At 43.8% G+C, this 19287-nt stretch overlaps 2 protein-coding genes across 4 annotated transcripts in view; one reads left to right on the top strand and one right to left on the bottom strand.

The window, feature by feature from the left end:
• Nucleotides 1-6326, top strand: part of ZC3H12B (zinc finger CCCH-type containing 12B) — a 31327-nt gene extending 25001 nt beyond the window's left edge. For all 3 annotated transcript variants that reach the window (XM_063345668.1, XM_063345670.1, XM_063345669.1), the window contains exon 6: nucleotides 279-6326. In XM_063345668.1, the coding sequence (XP_063201738.1) occupies nucleotides 279-1699 (1421 nt within the window). In that variant the 3' untranslated portion in view covers nucleotides 1700-6326. The remainder of the gene's footprint in view (nucleotides 1-278) is intronic.
• Nucleotides 6327-9341: 3015 nt separating this feature from the next.
• The window catches only part of LAS1L (LAS1 like ribosome biogenesis factor), a 33613-nt gene continuing 23667 nt past the window's right edge, over nucleotides 9342-19287 (bottom strand). The window contains exon 13 of the mRNA XM_063345671.1: nucleotides 9342-9765. Within this exon, the coding sequence (XP_063201741.1) occupies nucleotides 9675-9765 (91 nt within the window). The 3' untranslated portion in view covers nucleotides 9342-9674. The remainder of the gene's footprint in view (nucleotides 9766-19287) is intronic.

Raw genomic sequence — 19287 nt, 5'->3', positions numbered from 1 at the left:
CAGACTGCATTAGATAGGATTGAGTTTGTTGTCAGTATTGAAGTCATGAGCCTGTAGGAAGAAGAGCGGTGTCTCGCCCTCGATAGAGTGAAATACGCGGATGCAGGTAGTGGAGTTTGTGACTGCCTGTATATACAATATATATAATTATTCCTTAGGGGTTTAACATAGAAACATTACTATTGAGAAGTGGTGAAAGATGTAAAGAAAAAAAAGATAGTAACTGGTGGTATGGATTAGTTTTTGGTTTGTTTAACGTGAAAACACTTTTCTTCCAGGTAAAAAGTGCACCTATGGGCACAAATGTAAATATTACCACCCAGAACGGGCAAACCAGCCTCAAAGGTCAGTAGCGGATGAGCTTCGAATAAGTGCCAAATTATCTGCTGTGAAAACTATGAGTGAGGGAGCCTTGGCCAAATGTGGCACAGGGCCATCCAGCTCCAAAGGAGAGATCAGTTCTGAAGTGAAGCGCATTGCCCCAAAACGTCAGTCAGATCCAAGCATTAGATCAGTAGCTGTGGAGCCTGAGGAAAAGTTATCAGTAGCCCGGAAGTCCGAGGCCAGCTCTGTCCCGTCTCTGGTTTCTGCATTAAGTGTACCAACGCTCCCTCCACCAAAAAGCCATGCAGCTGGTGCATTAAATACTCGTTCTGCAAGCAGTCCGGTGCCAGGTTCCTCACAGTTCATGCATCAGAAATCCTCACTGGAACATATGTCCAGTGTGCAATATCCTCCTATACTAGTCACCAATAGCCATGGCACCTCAGTTAGCTATACTGACCAGTATCCCAAATACGAATCACTGGGGGACCATGGCTATTACTCCTTACTCAGTGATTTCTCCAACTTGAGCATAAGTAGTATCCGTAACACAGATTATTACGGGGCGGATATGGACCAGGGGATGTATTCTAGAAACTCAAGCCCCTGTCCTGACAATTGCTTAAGCCATACAAGTAATGATTCTTATTCCTCTTACAATGACTTGTATCTGGGTGTAGCAGATGCCAGTCCAGAAGACAATGTGAAGATCCACAGACTGCCATCGCAAAATCGTGTTCAGCCTTTTTCCCATGGTTACCATGAAGCCTTAAATAGAGTTCAGAGTTACGGAACTGAAGAGCCTAAGCAATCCCTTCGCAAACAGTCAGTTTCCCACTTAGGCCTACATGCCCAGCATCCAGTTGTTGGAGCACGGTCCAGTTGTCCAGGAGAATACCCTGTGCCTCAAAATGTTCATCCATCAACTGCTCAACCAAGCCGTGCCTTGGTCATGACAAGAATGGACAGTATTTCTGACTCACGGCTTTATGAAAGTAACCCTACGAGGCAGAGAAGACCGCCTCTCTGTCGAGAGCAGCATGCCAGCTGGGATCCATTACCATGTGCGTCGGACTCGTACACTTACCACTCGTATCCATTGAGTAACAACCTCATGCAGCCGTGTTACGAACCCGTAATGGTAAGGAGCATGCCTGAGAAGATGGAGCAACTCTGGAGGAATCCCTGGATTGGGATATGTGGTGAGCCGCGGGAACCACACATCATCCCAGAACATCAGTATCAAACTTACAAGAACCTCTGCAATATTTTCCCTCCGAGCATTGTCCTTTCTGTGATGGAAAAGAATCCCCACATGACAGATGCACAACAGCTGGCAGCTATGATTGTTGCCAAATTAAGAACAGGGCGTTAAAGCATTTACAGCCTCTTTTGGATAAATGAAACTGTACAGCGCGAAGAACCAGGAGGAAAACTTAAATGAAGAAGGAAGGGGCCAATCTATTGTAAATATTTTCTACTAAGATAGTATAAAATTCTGTACACAGTAGCAATCGTATATATATGCTGAGGCACAATATAAAAGTTGATTGTATTGTAAATTTTAAGATTTTAAATATAGGGATTTTTAATAGTATTTTATAGGAAATGCATACCTTGCTGCATGGATAGCTCATTAAGAACTACAATGTCACGTTCAGTGTCTCAAAGCTGTTACTACAAAATTATTGTTAGCAATTATATTGCATGTATTAGTGTACACATTCAATTTGCTTATAAATACCTAATTGGCCTTTAAAAGTATGCTCTATACACACCCAGATGACTTTAAGGGTTTCAGCTTTGTCATTGGACACTGCCTACCGGCATGTTAAATATTGAAGAAAAAGTAAATGACAAAAATTAAAATGGTCAATTTGTAAAAGGGAAAAAAAACCTGATTTCAGCTTTTGAATGTCAATATTGTTGTTGTTACTTAAATTTCAAAACGGTTCCCTGAAGAGTTTGAGTATCTATTACATTGTCCAATACGCTGGCTCAATCCAACAGAAGCCAAAATATTTTATTAAATTAGGACCAAAATCATTAAGGAGCGTGAAGGCGTCAGCGCCGTTCGATAAACGAAAAGAAGTTTTAACTGTAGCTTCTCTCTTCAGAACCGCCTCTCAGCTGTGCAGTAAGCAGCTGCTGCCCAGAGGACTAGACAAGCTGAAAATAACGTGTCGGGTTTATGTAAATCGGATTACTCAGCCCGAAGCGGCGGAAACTGGAAGTTCATCGGCAACTACAGCCCTTCCTCTGGGGGCAAGGACGGTGTCTGAGCGAGCCCAGCCTGTGGGATGGCTGGAGAAGGGGGTCGAGGCCTGGGGAAGGTGCTTCTGGAAAAGAGATGCTACAGTTTGGGTTTGTGGCAAAGCTGCCCTGGTTTTTTGCTCTTCAGATCCACGCAAAGGTGTGCATTTGCCTCCTGAAGGCTTTTAGAGTTCCTGTTTCAACAGGTGAGATAATTTCGTGTGGCATTGTTTGCGCAACTGGTATCTTGCTCAGGGTGGGAACCTTTGTAGCTAAATGTCTCCAAAAGAGGCGTTTATTGTTTTTTAAGCTGCACTGACTGGACGCCCTTTTTTGAATCCATTGTATATTTCAACATTTCGAACCATTACTAACTCGATACGTCTCGAGCTAGGACTTGTTGACTTCTACTGTAGTTTTTTTCATGAAAGTTGAGAAGGCCTGGTTTATGGCCTTTTGTTTCTTCATGAGAAGGTGTGACACTGCCTAAATGTTTCTTACTGTGAAACACACGGAACGTGAGGCTGCAGTCAGGGTTGTTTCTGGTGTTTTGATAATGGCTTGCATGCTGCTTTCTAGTTATCTGTTCGTCTGGGAACAAAGTTCTCCAATTTCTTCCACTTGTGTTACTGTAATGGTTGCTTTGATTCAAAATACCTCGTGGGCTCTTTATCATGTGCAAAATACGTTCCTGTCATATAAAAAAAAAACCCCAAACAAACCATAATTACAGGTGCAAGTACAGTTAATTTACGCAGATTTGATAACCGTATCGTTTCGCACAGGATACGTGTACCTTGGTACAGGTAACGTATATAATGACCATGTCATTGTATATTGAAAATGAGTTAACTTGAAGGTGATTCCGTATTTACACTTGGTGTTTAAAAATAACTTCAGGTTTAATTAGTTCCTTATCGTCTTTGTTAATGGGGAAAAAAATAAATCTTCAGACATCTATAGGAGCTGGGGAAAACAGATTTAACTCTTGACCGGTTTTCAAAAACATTTCTTACTAACCAGCATTTTATATTTTTAATTTGCGATTAATTCTTATTCTCTTCTCTTGCATGGTATAAGCAGCTGAGAGCAATGCCTCAAATAACCAGAAATGACCTTTTGTTTGTTGATACAAATTGTATCTCTTTTTCTTGATTGTATAAAAACTGTGTATAAAAAAAAAAAAAATAATACTAATAAATCTCTAGATTAACTTCAGTATTACATTTTCACCACAATGTTTGTGACACCGTGTGTCACAGGGAAGTAGCCCATGAGTAATTATGGATCTTTTTTATTTAAAAATGGGCACTTGTAGTTTATAGACAAACAAGGACAACTTTTCAGAACCAGTTTATTACGTGCACAGATACTGTGTGTACACCTCGAAGCATTACATAGTTCTCTCTGGTCTATTTATTAAGCGGATACATTCTTGCACTAACCTTTATGTAAAAAAGTTGCTGTTGACTCATCTGCATGTGTTTAAAAATGTAACGATATAATTGCTATAGACCCTGCTTTATTCTGAACGGATTAATTTATAAATTATTTAGGTATACAATGAAGTTTATTGTGCACTCAACGTTTTTCCATCTTGCATGGAATTAAATATTTGTATGTAGAAAAATGTTTGTTCCCTTTTTCTCCAATTACAAAGATAAGCTATTTTAAGAGAGGTTTAGTAGGTGTTTTTGATGTTTCCTAACGTGGAAAACTGAGCAGAAATTTCTGTACGATGCCTTGGGTGGTTTCTGGAGATACTCGTTTTTGTAGGATTTGTCTAGTCATTTTAATTTTCACTAACTTTTGTCTTACTGATGAAATAATTCAGTTTTACACAAGGGGAATGCTATGCCAATACAAACCCAGCACACTATTTCCCTAAGGCACTTTGAGGGCAAATAATTGTCTTTTTCTAGGAAGCTGTTGGCATCTCTCGCGCGCAGACTTACGGCCGGGGCAGCGGCGCCTTGTGGAAATAATTTGCAGATTTTGTGCTTCTTTTAGTCCTCCTTAGAGGTAACGAAACTTTTGTATCTGATGTAGTCTTTCCTAATCAACTACTTTAAGTGATACTTCGGTCATCCACGTCCGTTTTGAGATATGTTTACAAGCCAATTCAAAACACTGACACGTTCATTAATCTTCAGCGCATAAGCTTAGATTTCTTCTTACATGGAAGAGTTGATCTCGGTACCGCCCGACCACAACTGTCTATACTGTAAATACAAGACTTTGTATAAATGCTCTTTTTGAGAGCATGGTATTTAAATGTTTTTACAACTGTAGCAGAGCAGTTCTAGAAACTCTATTTTAATAAAAATCCATGAAATTGCAATTCTAGATGGGGAAAACCAAAAGTGGGAAGGTAAAAAATCCCGGCCCGCTGCAATCAGAAGAGTTCAGCCGTAGACGTGGGGGCTCTGCCGGGGCCAGAGCGTTCTCCGGGAGTTCTGACTTACTGATCTTTCATCTTTAGCTAGATTACTTTCACATAATTTGTCACTGAAAAGTGTATAACCTTAAATTCATCCATCAAAAATCAAATGCTTTACGATGTGTAAGTTATTTAATTTTAATTTTTTTTTTTTTTAAGAATTACATGTCATTAATATATTAAATTGTACATAGAGATGATTTCACTACTGTTAGTCCTGTTGTTGTCGTATTGAGCTGCAGTAGTTGGCTTTATTCATTTGTAGAATGAAACATTACTGTTTAACTGTTGTAAAATTTTATAAATCTCTTTGGGTTTTTTTGGTTGACCCAAATATAATGTAAGTCTTAATGACAAAATGAGTGAAAATGGATGTTAAACCAGTACGTGGTATTCGTAAATCTCTGTAGTAATAAGCGTGCGCTGCTCTAGTTGCTGCTGCATGTACTTCATTCCCTAGCATGAGTCTGTTCAGCTTCTGTAAAAAATGCTTTAACTGTAAATGTGAAAACAGAAGGGGTGGATAGGGTCGCTTAGAACAAGCAGAAGGATCCTCACTAGAAAACCAAACCCAAACCATCCATCTAGGCGAGTTTCCCCCTACCTACTTCTAATGCCAGTTTGCCTCAAATCGTGACTTTTGGCATTTTTGAAACGAATGATAAAGTCAGAATACGCGAAGAATCCGCCCAAATAATTCAGTTTAAAAAATACCTGCGATGTATAACCGAGGCACCAGCAGGAACACTTCAAGGGACATATTTTGACTACAGTAATTTTTAAAACTCCAGGCTAGAGAGCAGGAACAGGCCTCGTTTCTGGGCGACTCCGCTCCACGCAGTTGAGATATTACTTTCTTTTGACTTGCCAAAAGTTTACCCGAAACATTGGTACTACAGGACTCGTAGTAGTCAGATCATTAGATCTGTTGCTGTAATTTCTACGGTATTTATTGAATGCTCCTCTTACCTACCCCCAGCTTCTCTCTGTGACACAGCCCCTACTCACTGCAGTTCTTGCACTACTTCAACTGGAACGAGAGCCGTGCACCCTCCCTTAAGTCATTCTCATGCCAGTGTTTGGGTAGCCTTTGAAGAGCCACTGTACAATATCTAGGATTTTGGTCTGTGGTATTTAAAGATTGTAAATGTATTAAAAGAATTGGAGAGAAGAATCTAAAAAAAAAAAATAAAAAAAAAAATAGGCTATTACCCATCCCCTCCCCCCACCCCAGCTCTGTGTAAAAGGTTTGCACAATTATTTAATAATATGAAACATGTTATACTTTATATATATTTAAAAATTGCTTATTTAATAAAACTGAGAGCCATTGGAGTATTTGTTTCTGGCTTTTGATTTTGTAACCCTCGTTAGGCGAGAGCCCCAAAAAGCTGCTTTGTCCAAAACAACTCTTGTAGTCTGTCCAAATTATTTCTCGGTATTTTTAGCTGAGTTTACTAAAAAATACCCAGATTCTGAAATCAGACCTAATGCTCAGATTTTCCATCTGTGCTTAAATCTGTGAAGAACCGGACAAGAGTTTTACTTCCATTATTTCCCGTACTATGGGGCAGGTGATACAACATCATTTACGACCATTGCTTGGACTCGGAGGGTTTTAACTTGGGGGAAGGAAAGTGGTACAGGACGATCCTCTCTCTCCTCTCGGGGATACCACGTTTGCTCTCACAAGGGCCAGGAACCAGGCGATTCAGAAGACGGCACAAAACCAATGCACCACCTGCATCACAAAGCTGCTGTTTCCTAATCCTGGGCTGTTTGTGCTTAATTTACACCCCGAAGTGCACCACGCCTGAGGACAAGTACTAGTTAGAGTCGACAGTCCCAGGCTGTAAGCCCTGGGTAGGGCTGAAGTCCTTGTCAGGGGTAGCTGCCTTTGGGAATCGGAAACCAGAATATTAGAGACTTGGACAGCCAGGAAGAAATTCTCCTAAGAAGGTCCCACGCCTCCGTCCAGTTGCTTACACTGACAAGAAATTCAAAAAGTGGCAAAAGCCGAAAGGGGTCACAGGCCACAAAAGCAGCGGCCCCAGCCCTTCACTGCCTCAGCAATTCCCATTTGCAGGATTTATCCCACAGAGTCCCTGCTTCCAGTGCTGAGCCTTTCTATAGCATCCCTCTGGACACGGGGGTTTTTTTTGCGGGGAGGAAGCAGCCTCAAGAATCCCTGCCCAGTGCAAAGGAGAAATCAAGTAATTTAGGAATCCATCAACATTGCCTTCAAGCTCCCCACTCCGAGTACACTTCTGGCAAAGAAATGCTGAAAACAAATTTTATCAATTAAACTTTTACAAATGGGGAAAAAAATGATACGTAGCCAGTATTTTGCCAGCATCGCCTTTTCCTTTTTGAACTGTTTGCATTGACAGACCCCAGAAGTACCAAATACACAGTTTACTTACTTGCTTTTTAAGTCGTTTGAAGTGGCTGCCCTTAATTGTTAAGATTATCTATGCATTTATTATGCATTATTGATAGTAACGTCGTCGTTTCCCAGGTACTTGGGAAAGTAGCTACAAAATCGTTCCTCCTGTGAATTAGTCAGATTAAACAAACACCCTGTTTCATCATCCTGAACAAAGCAACGCAAAAGTGTCCCAGTTTTACACTTCTGTTGTTTTAGTAGAAGCCCCCTTTAAAAAAAAATCTTAATCTAAACGTTTGTGTGTTTCTTTTCTCCAGCCCTTCCCATTTTCTTTGTTTTCCCTTTGTTTCACGCCTGCTCCCCTCCCCCCCCCAGTACCGCTCTGTGTAAAATTCACGCCATTGCTAGGGCTTCTCCTCAGGTCTTGCTATTCTTTTTTTTTTAAAGCATCTGCCCGTTTTGTGCTTTTCTACAAGCCACCCACAGCGCTGCGTTTAACGATTTTATTTGACTCTGCAATTAGATCAAAGACAGAAGGTTTATTCCATCATTCCCTAGGTGGGGTAATGGCAGAGACGCGGGGCAGTGACCGCGGGTGAGGAAGAAACCAGAGCAGGACGGGATTTTACCAAGTAAACCTTTACCAAAGGGGAAGAAGGTTCCAGAGAGCCCAGCGTTTGCCAGCATCGCGCTCTCCTTTTTTTGAACTGTTCGGCTTGTTTGCATCGACAGACCTCAGAAATAACAAATATAATAATTTAAGTAATTTCGTACTCTACCAAATGTAAAAGAAAAATCCTCTTCACTCAGAATTTCCTAAATAAGCTTGAGGAACTGCTGGCTAAGAGACATTTCTAAAGATACCCGAAAGGGGAAGGGCTTAGATGAAAAAATCCCTCCTAACAGAAAGAGAAGTTTGTTTTCTTTTGCATTAGCGCTGCTTGTTTTTAGAGAAGGAAATGTACAAGGTCTCATCCATTTTAAACAACTTTTGGCTGATCTGGTGAAGAGTAAGTGCAGTAGAACAGAATGACAAAAAAAACTCAGAACAAAGAAATAACCCTTCCATTACGGACACCGAGCTACGCCTTGAGAGCCAGCCCGAAGCATCCACCACGCTGCTGTTCTAAACTTGCGATTCATCCTGTCCCACCTACTGCTGCGCTTGTAGGGCCCTTTTCGTACCTCTTTTTCCAGAGCACGAGCACATACGTCAGCAGTAGCTCTGAAGAACTACAAAGATGCCATTTCACAGCGCCGCGCCGACATGTTCCTCTTCAGTCCGTAAATACCGCAAGTTACTGGACTGACTCCGCGAAAGGCCGCGTCTTACCCTCTGGCAGATACACTCCAACAAATCCTTACTGAGGAGTCCTGCCATAAATACATGCTCAAACTCCTATTTTTTGATAGGTAATTCCAGAAGCCTCCAATTCCTAAGAACCTTTAATCCAGGTAAAGGAAACTGAATTTCGGAAAAACGAGCTGTAAGTCCTTTTTCTCAACAACTTTCCAACAAGGCGCTCAAGCCCATCCCTGCCGCGATCGCACCAGCTCTCGCACCAGTTACCAACCCCAGCCAAATCATGAATAGAAATAACATCAAGTAGAAAACTAATTAAAAAGAGACAGTAGCGGCCTCAAGACTACCACTTGAAAAGAAAAAAAAAAAAAAAAGGTGAGAAAAATAATTTTCAAAGACGTTTATGCAGTAGAGTGGGTTCAGCCGTGCTCTAACTAGGCTGGATCCCTGAAGCTTCATGTGAAATCCCAGCTAGACGAAAATGGCAGCACCACCTTATCCCTGCAAAATCATGGAACCAAGACAATATCAGCGTCACTGAAACAGGAAGGGCTCAATAGTCTGGCTAAGGAGGACCAGGGAACACTCTCCAGCAGACCTGAGTGAAAAAGGGAAAACAGGATGCAGAAAGAAGGTTTGCCTTCAGTCGGTTGTATTTATTAACCACGAAAACAAATTAAGGAGCACTGAAGGATTCCAAAGGGCTCCCACTGTATTTGCCAAACATCAACTAGAGCTAAAAGTTCATGACAGTGGTTAAGCAAGGCAATGGTTACTACACGTGGGACTTAAACCACACCACCTTTATCAAATATTCATTTTACATGGCAAAAAAAAAAATTAAAAAAATCAGTAAATCTTCAAGAAAAAACAATATCCTGGGAGTGACTGTTTCCCCATCACCTTTACTAGTTCTTCCACGCCACTTCTCTTGTGCAATACTGAATGCCGCAGAACACTCTGCTCTCTCAGAAAAGTTGGAGGCCGCTTTTTATTTTATGGAAGTCGTTCTGGGTCCATAACAATCCTCCTGTCCCAGGAATATTCAGTTCTGCAGAGCTGCGAGAGGAAGAGAAATAAAGCACATAAGCACCGAGCCGATTCAGAAGCTCACATCACCGAAGTCATTCTGAAAGCACTTTCAACTTAAGTTCTATTTCCAAAATAAAACGTTACGATGCCCATAGATTCTGCACACGGCGTCGAGCCACTCCTATGGCTTCGCACAGAAACCGGTGCATTTACAGAGACTTCAAAGGAAGCTGTTGTTTGGCGACACCCACAGCGCGCTCAGGAACTTCTAATTTTAGAAGGTGTCTCACTCCAACAGGCGTAAAATCCCTTTTCGTTGGGGAAGTTACCCAGGGCTGAGCCCCGGGAGATCCCCCACAGACCCATTTACGTGGCTCCTTAACACAGCGCACAACGCGACAAACGAGATTTTACACCGTGTTCCCCGGCACACGGCACTGTCAAACATAAGGCTCGAAGAACAGTTGGAGATCAAATGTAAACCTTTCCTTACCCGAAGTTTTACTACACCAAGGAATTTAAATCCCTACCATGTTGTTAAGTGGGTCAGATAAGGGTTTGGTTTTTTATTCATTACATGAGAAAGGTGAAGATGAAAGCTGAATTGTCGATAAAAAAAAACTCTTGAAAGGATCCACTTGAAAGCTGGTATCTGACATTGTGAAGGAGAAAAAGGGAAAATCTGGTTGTCTTGTGCATGGTTTTCACTTTCTCTGTCCCTTATGCCCAAGGAGAGCTCATGCACTCCTAGCTACAGCCCGGCATCCTCCGGGATAGGAATACCTTGCCAGCCTACTCACGGTCTTCACCCTTCAGCACGTATTAACCATCCCTCTCACCTACCTGCTTATGCATCTCATCCTTAGGACAACAAAGTCCAGTCATTTCCCATGGCCCTTAAACCACGAATCCCATTTTTGAAATGTCAGTGCCACCGCTTGATGCGATCCCTAAAGCGATTGCCTGTCCCCGGCCCCACCCTCAGAAAACTTTCCAAATGGTCGTCATTTGCCAAATTTGCCCCTGCTGCCAGGTAAAACCGACACTGGGAGTAAACGAAAAGCATCACGAGAAACCAAAACGCCTGCCCGAGGATGAGAGCAGCTATTCAAAGCTTCAGAGGTTGCCACAGAAACACTAAACACAAACTTTGACAACACACACACACACACAGCGCCCACCAGAAAACCCACCGCAGAACACAATCTTTTGGGACCAGGGAGGAACTACAAGCTTTTCACAGGAACTTACGCCTCACGTTAAAACAAAAACCCCAAACCTCTGACGGCAGAAAATAATTTCTGCAAACCAGACTGAGATGTTTGGAAAGTTTGATTCATACAGCAACTTCAAGCTACACCCCGAAAAACTCAATGCCTTTTCCAGATGTTCAGTACTGGAATAACTGGCTCTGTAGCAGAGGCTGCTCCTCAGAGACAGGTAATTTCTCCTTGAAGGTCAAAAATGCCTCTTAGACACTCCCTGGTGAGACAAAACGCTGCCAGAGGCCTTGCAGAGAGCGCCAACACAGAACCAGCCCAGCTATCACACCCAGCGCAACGCCGGCCTTCCTCCGGCTGCTGGAAACCAGCCCGAATCCAAGGCTGCTAACGGGGTGATTCTCCCTCCCTTGTGATGTGTATCCCTTGCCGTTCCTGGCTTCACAGACCCGCTGCCATTCCCAGGACAGGGGACAGACGCTGACACCGTTCCCTGCCTGAGCTGCGCTGCGCCAAGGCTGCCGAGAGCAAGCTCATGGCGGCAGATCAGCTGCTTCTCCGGAGGGATGAAGCTAGAGTATCACCAAGCAGAGCAACAGCACTTTAGTACCTGGGATTCAAGGCAGAAAGCACCTTTTCCATCATCAGCGCTACCTTGTCCCCCAGCCGCTTCCTTGCCACAAGTTTTTTCCAATAGTTTATCTGCAAAGACAGCTAAATGCGTTGACAAGGCAGGACAGCCTCAAAATTCACTGGTCTGGGCTGGATTCAGCTCTTTTTGAACTATTTTGCTTCTCTGAGATTCAGGCTGTTCTGTTTTGGCAAGAGCACGCTTGCCTTTGGGAAGATCTGACGGCAAACCAGAGGAACTGCGCGTAAAGGGTCCCACAAGAGGCCAAACTGGGTGGTAAGGGGCAGGCACGGGAACAGGAGCAGGGAAAGAACAGAAAGTGACTTATCCAGCAACCTCCTGGGGGAAAACTCTGCGGGTGGCCAGGCTGTTGCTATCAGCGTAGGGAAGGCACCTTCTCCAATCGTCTGAACCTCCAGAAACAACAAGAAAAGCAGAAACAGAAGTGAAACACAGGAACTGAGATGGGCTCTTGATTGTCTCTCAAGATTGAGTTCACCTTTAAAAGGGAAGGGAGGTCGTCAGCCGAAACCTATTTTCCCCGCTACGTAATCAAGTTTTGGTACAGATACATAGGAACTCTTTCATAAGAAGCACAGACCTCAAACTAGGCAGGCAGAATTCAGGCAGACGTCGAACAACGTACATTAAACGCATCCTAAGATCACCAAGTGCTCCAGTCTCACCCGTGGACCTGGTGAATTAGGGCTGCGGCAAGAGGTTCTGCTTCCCCAAAGCCCTTTTTCCAAATTTATGTCAAACTCCACGCTCCAGGAACCCCTTTCTGCAGCTCATTACCTTCATTTGCTTTAAGTTTGCGGAGCCAGAGAGAAAGACAAAGGCGGCCACAGCTTTTAGAAAGGACGTGCCCCATTGCCTAGGCTCTAAATGCTTTTTCCAAGAATCTCAGGGATATTTTCAAAGCAAAGCATCAAATTTTCGCGATCCCTCATCCCATACTGCGGTGCCCCTACCGCAAGCCTGGCAGAGCAGCCCTCTGCAGGTGGAGAAGCCGGAGGGCAGCTGTCGAAGGAGAAATAAACAGCAAACACACCCCTTCTGGAACAGCCCGTACAAGCCCCTTTTGAAGGGGATGCACAAAACCCTCGTAGCTGCAAGACAGCAGACAAAGTTTCGACAGAGACGAATACATGAGAAGTAGCCAAGAAAATCCGCCCTGGGCAAGTCAGACAACCTTTCCGATGCCACGTGGCCTTTGGCAAAGGGAGAAGCTGCTATGAGAGGGAAATGAGAAGAATGAACAAGCTGCCGTTGTAACGCTCCTGATGAAACTTGGATTGCTTCCAGGCAGAGCTACAGGAAGAAATCAGGTTCTGCTCCTTTCTATTTGCGCTAACAACAGGTTTTCCTCATGTTTCTCTCTGAACTTTTTTTCCTTGGCCTCCTGCCAGGCTGCCACCTGAGTGGCAGCAGGCGTTTGCCCCTTTGACCCACGCACAGAGATGCCGAAACGCGTCTTGCTTTTGGCCTGCTGTGCACTTTTTCATTTTCTACCCAGGTATTTTCTTGTAATACGAGCTGCACGACGCGTTGCGCTGTTCAAAAACCGGCCAACTGGAAGCAGCACAGGAGGAGAACAAGAAAACCACCCCCTTGGCTGAACGTAGATGAAACTCTTGCAATCGCTCCTCTCTGCGTCTTAAGCCACACGGAGAGCAATTCCTGGGGGCAGAGGGGAACGCAACCCCTGCTGGCTTTTTTCAGAGCCCGCACAATGAAGCACGGAAATCCATATACCCGGCTTCCAACTTCTCCAGTCTGCCATCAATACACAACCAAGTCCTCGCCATGATGAAATCGTATTTCGAAACGCGGTCCAGGCATCTTCCTCCAGAGGACCTTAGCGCTACTGATAAGGGAAGGAAACATTAATTGGTCAATTAGTTTGATTTAGACCATTGCAGAATTTCATCTGCCAACACGAGACAGACTTTTCTTCTGCCAGATTATTTGCTGCCCATGACCCACTCGCCGGAATGGTTTACTGGCTGGCCTGGAAAGAACACTCAGTCACAGAGGTGAAAGGACAGCCTAATACTTACTATCCTACGAGAACTCTACCACTTAATGAAAATAAAAGATATTTAAATGCCTTTTTCCTCCCCCAGTCAATCACAGATCAAAAGATCTGCAATTCTGAAGGCAGCAAAGAAACACTCATCCTTTCGAAAATGAGGAAAAAAAAAAAAAAAAAAAGACACATCTGTTCATTTTGCAGGCTGCGAGACTCCGAATGCTGTCAGGTGAACAGAAGCTGCACGATGAAATCAAACCCACAACCCAAACACTCCCATGTTTGCTCCCCGAGTAGCCAGAACTAGGCGCTTCAGAAGACAGCACAAAACCAAACAGAAACAATAAAATATAGGTATTGCAAAGTTGCTTTTTCCTAATCTGAGGCCCTTTGTGGTTAATTTGTGTGTCCTCAAGTATACTCCTCCTGAAAAAGAGTACTAACTAGGTTCGACAAGATATAGTCTTACTGTTACTACAAATACCTCAAATTAGTTTGACAATTACTTGGTTTTTTGGACAAAAGCGGTTACATGTGGAGTAATCACAAAAGTGGTTACTTTTCTTGAAATGAGCACAGGTTTTGGGTCTTCCAGATCCTGTTGTAACTCCTCCTGCCCACCCTCCATCCCCCCGTCCCTGGCAATTGTGGAACAGAGGTTTGTCCCGAGAAATGGTTTGCCATCTCTCCCTGCTCCCCTTCATGCCTAAATACGAAGAAACGTGTCTCCAGCCACCAAACCACGCTCCTTGCCCACAGGTTTGCTTTTTCTCCAGTATCAAAAGCAGTTAACAACAATAAATTTTTTGCCCGTGGGCTTTGACTCCTCTTTTTCCCCATCTTTGAACTGGTTCTGTCTTGTACAGCTTTACAGCCGTGACCCCACTGGTGCCTTAAGGCACTTCAGGACCTTTGTGCCACAAAGACACGCAGCGCAGAAGCCAAGGAGGTCTGAAGAAGAAGAATTGTATGATTTGAAGCAAAGCCTCAGATTCTTTCGAGGCACCTTCTGGACAACAAGGTCTTGTAACTCACCCAAGAATCACGCAGGAGCAATTATTACAAATCTTGTCATTGCCATTATTTAAAATGAAGTTTCTTCAAAGATGACAGCAGCAAATTCTGATTAAAGCAAGCTTCAAGATAATTTACAAATTCCTAGAAGCAATTAATTGTATCTCTATGGCAATTTCACCGTGGAATATATGCTAAAATTATTTCGTATTAAAATACGAGGAAAAGGCATGCAGCAATCTATGCAGAAGACTATTTTCAAGACAATATAAGAAAGAAAACAACAGCCTACAGTGAGTAGAAATTGCTAAGTGTGACCTTTGCTATTTTAAGTTTCCAGGATACTGCTTTTTCCAGAGTACTGCTGCTGCGCTCGTCTTAGCTGCTCCCATATTCCACCCAAGAAGTGGCTGAACTTTGGGGTTGGCAAGACGATTCCATATGCACCTGCTCTGTAGATTGCTTCGGTTTTCTCTGCAGTGAGAGTTCAAGAAGCACAAGCAATTCTGTGCTACGCAGACCAGGCACCACCACTCCGTGCAGGTCTGCAATGCAGCAGCTCGTGGGGACTCATTCTGCTTCTGTAACATAATCACGAGGCACTGCACTGCAGCAGAAATCACCTCTTAGGCGATTTCTTCGGCAAGTCACCTACATCACGTACACCGCTTTCCCCTCGTCTTTTATTTCTACGGTGCGTGAAGAGCACAGAATGCTGTAGGTAAAAAGTGAACGATACCCTCAGCCTTAACTGCAAGGTATTTACCGGTGGCTCAGGCTTCCCCTCCCTTTTTAAAAGCAAAATATGGTTTCTAAGCCAGCCTGTGTAATTGGTTTCACTGATGGCTAGTTCCATGGCAACATCAGAATAAGCCTCTTCGCAAAGCGCCACCACAGAAATTCCACCCTTGCCCCCAGGACAGGCACTGCAAGAAAAGATCTAACTCCAGGGCAATCTCCTACGTTGCACTATAAAATGAAACGGCAGCTTCCTCCTAACCATAAAACTGCAAACAATCAATCTACACCAACCACTCTGTCATGAATTCCTTAATGTCACCACATGTTTTTTCAGATCCTTGCAAGCACCAAAGAACTAAGCATTACCTACAAGAAAAGCACCAAAAAAACCTGGAAAAAACAGGTCCTTCCAGCTGTCCGTTTGCAGGTATCAAGAGGCGCGTTTTGGCAGACATGAGCAAGAATTTATAATGCAAATTAGGACTGTCTCTTCCAGGCAGAGAGGAGCTGCGTGCCTTGGCAAACATTTCTGTTCCGGTTACCGGCAGCTTATTCTCCAGGTCAAGGTAGGGGCCACAGTCAAGTGTACAGGCAAGTCCTGTGGCACACAGCGCGCCGCTGCCTGGAGATGACCCATGTTATTCCAAGGTTCTTGCCTCTGCCAAGTATCTCCTTGAGGGAGGGGATTCTGCTGCTCCACTCCCTTCTGGTGAGACCCTACCTGGAGCACTGCCTCCAGCTCTGGAGCACCCAGTGTAAGAAGGACATGGACCTGTTGGAGCGAGTCCAGAGGAGGCCACAAAGATGATCAGAGGGTTAGAGCCCCTCTGCTGTGAGGACAGGCTGAGAGAGTTGGGGGTGTTCAGCCTGGAGAAGAGAAGGCTCCAAGAAGACCTTAGAGCAGCTTTCCCGTACCTAAAGCGCCTACAGGAAAGCTGGAGAGGAATTTTACAAGGGCACATAGTGATAGGATGGGGGGTAATGGCTTCAAACTGGAAGAGGGGAGATTTAGATGAGATATTGTGAAGAAATTCTTTGCTGTGAGGGTGGTGAGCCCCTGGCCCAGGTTGCCCAGAGAAGCTGTGGCTGCCCCATCCCTGGAGGGGTTCAAGGCCAGGTTGGACGGGGCTTGGAGCAACCTGGTCTGGTGGGAGGTGTCCCTGCCCAGGGCAGGGGGTGGAACTGGATGGTCTTTAAGGTCCCTTCCAACCCAAACCACTCTATGATTCTATGATCTTTAGCAAAATTTCCCATTACAGTTACACACGTATGGTACAGAGCAGAAACTTCTGGACATTTATATACTTCAGTTAAGCCTGGAGCCCAAGAACCTCTTGGAAATCTCTAACTGGCTGGCAGGTTTTTTTCTATCCTGTAGCAATGTATTTGCTCTTCTTTTGTGCACAGACAGGTTGAACTAGCAGTTCCCCACAGCCATGTCTGTTCTGCGTGACTTGCTGCTTCTTTTCGCATACCCAGAAGCAAGGATCACTGATTTTTAATTTGTTGCAAGCAACAGAATCATAACCAAGTCCTAGAAAATAAAACCTAGAGAATATGACCTGAAGTATGGGTAAGTAACAGCTCACCTGTGTAAAACCATTAAACAGTGCATTCCAAAGAGCAGTTTATAAAGAAACTGGTTCATTTGTAACTATGAGAATCTATTTCAGTATCTCATTAGCAGTATAAATATTTTTCTCATTTTGTTTTAAAACTATAGCAACTGCATAGTTACGCATTTTCTTAAATTTGTTTATGACCAAGTACAAATCTGACTTTCCAATGCTTTTTACAGCATGGAGGGGAGAAAAATATCCCCGACAAATTTGTTATGAGAAAGAGGCCTTGCTATTTCCTACCATGCATATTTCCTACGCTATTAACATTCAGGGAGAAGGCAGGATGAATGCATCCTAGGACATCTTCCAGAGTGTGCATCATGCTGTCAGGGTCCAGGTTTAGCTGCACATCAGCTCCAGTACGTAGAAGCGTTTGCACTAGCTGAGATCAAAGGTCTGGGTTGCCCGTCTCCAACTATGTTCAAAAGCAGATGCATAAATAAGCACACAAGCAGAGAACAGAAGAAGTGTGTTCCCAATTACCCTCCCACCTGCCAGCAGTTAGTGAATCAGACACTTGCTGAGCCAAAGGTCAGCCTTGTGTTTAGATGCGCTTGATGATGTGTGGGTGTTTGTTATGTGTTTGGGGTTTTTTTTTTTCTCAAGATCCTTTAAATATGTGTCTTTGCAGATTATTCAAGCAAGAATCTCAAAGCACCTTCACAGACACTGAACCACAGTTCCAGCTTCCACGTTAATGACACTGTGATGCTTTGCTCTTGAAGCATGATAAGGGAAGCAGGTTTGGGAAAACCAGACATCTTACCCACTTTGGACATTTAATGGATTTGCAAAAACCCTAACAAGTCCTACCTCCCAAAACTCCTTCCTATTACCCTGAGATGCCCTCCAAATCCAACGAATTAGATCACATTTATTCTGAAGTCACCGGAGGTGATATTAAATCAGGGACAGGCTGGAAGCTTTACCAAGTCACGATTTAATCATAACACTCGAGTTCTGCTTGCCAGTGCTGTAAAGCTGCCGAGGCTCGAACTGCTTCACATGACTCACCGCCACAACCGCGCATCACGAAAGCAGCTCCAAGCGTCAAAGTTTGATAAGAAGGAGAGAGGAACATAACGCTGAAGGTGCAGCAGGACCAGGCGCACCCAGTTACTGCTTGCTTCACGGTTCTTCTTTCTTGTTGTTAGCAACTATGAGGGAACTCTAAACACACAGGGCTTTTTCTTGTTGGAATATAACCAAAATACATTGGAAACACTCTCTAGAAACATCTCCAGGTCAGCTGCCAGCATCCACAGCTGAGCCTTTCCTACAAAGGGCTAGCAACCAAAACATGTAACAGTAGGAGGAAGAAAGATCTAGTGGGGATTAAACGAAAGCAGCCAAAACCAAAGTAAAGGCAACGAGAACACAGTTAATTACCTCGCTAATGACAAAGCAACAGAAACTGCAAGGTTGTTGGGGTTTTTTTGCCAGCTGCAGGAGCAGCTAGTAGTACACTGATGGCACAGACTGTTGAGGAGTTTGGGATATAGGAGAATGTTGTCATGGTGATGTATCTCAATTCCTCACCCTCCCCGTGAGAGTACAGGAGCATATTGCCACTGTTGGCACTTTTATTCAACAAAAACAAACAACTCCCTGCTCAACTCTCACCACCACAGACGCTGGAAGCTGTAGCAGAACAACCACTGGTATGGGGAGGGAAAAGGAGGCAAAGCAGCCGGGGCTGGAAGACCAACAGAAGAACCACCAGATCATCTCTCCAACCTCCTGCAACTAGAGGATTAGAGGTAAAAGAAACAGACGCAGATTACCGAAGTTCCAAAACCACTGCTGTTACCCCATAACGTGTGGAATAAAAGCAGCAAGAATAAAAACATTGGTAAGCACATCAGCTGCAAAAATTGGGCAGCACCATAGCAATAGTTTCTGCTTGCTGTTTTCTCTTCAAAAATACCCACATTTCTCAGGAATCCAGAAACAGAAAAGCCTAGTGGCTTTTCCTCCCCCCCCACCCCGCCCTCTTCTGGGGGTCTTTTACACTACCCCTCCTGCTATCAAGCTCAGCCTTTTAGGTAAGAGGAATTTGGCAAGGATGGAGTTTGTTAATCTCATCTAGGCTCCTTTCCCATGGAAGGTTGGACCAGATGATCTTTTGAGGTCCTTTCCAGCCTGGGCTATTCTATGATTGTATCATGATACTTGGAATGGAACAGAGATGCACATGAGATGACTTATATTCCATGATAATTCAATCAAAACTTTATATTCTGAATTCTATTCTAAATTTAATTTAACAGAGATGTTTCCATACTC

The sequence above is a fragment of the Chroicocephalus ridibundus genome, chromosome 9 (genome assembly GCF_963924245.1).
Source record: "Chroicocephalus ridibundus chromosome 9, bChrRid1.1, whole genome shotgun sequence".
Classification (NCBI taxonomy): domain Eukaryota; kingdom Metazoa; phylum Chordata; class Aves; order Charadriiformes; family Laridae; genus Chroicocephalus; species Chroicocephalus ridibundus.
Note: the sequence above shows the minus strand (reverse complement) of the source record. Positions and strands in the feature narration are given on the sequence as shown.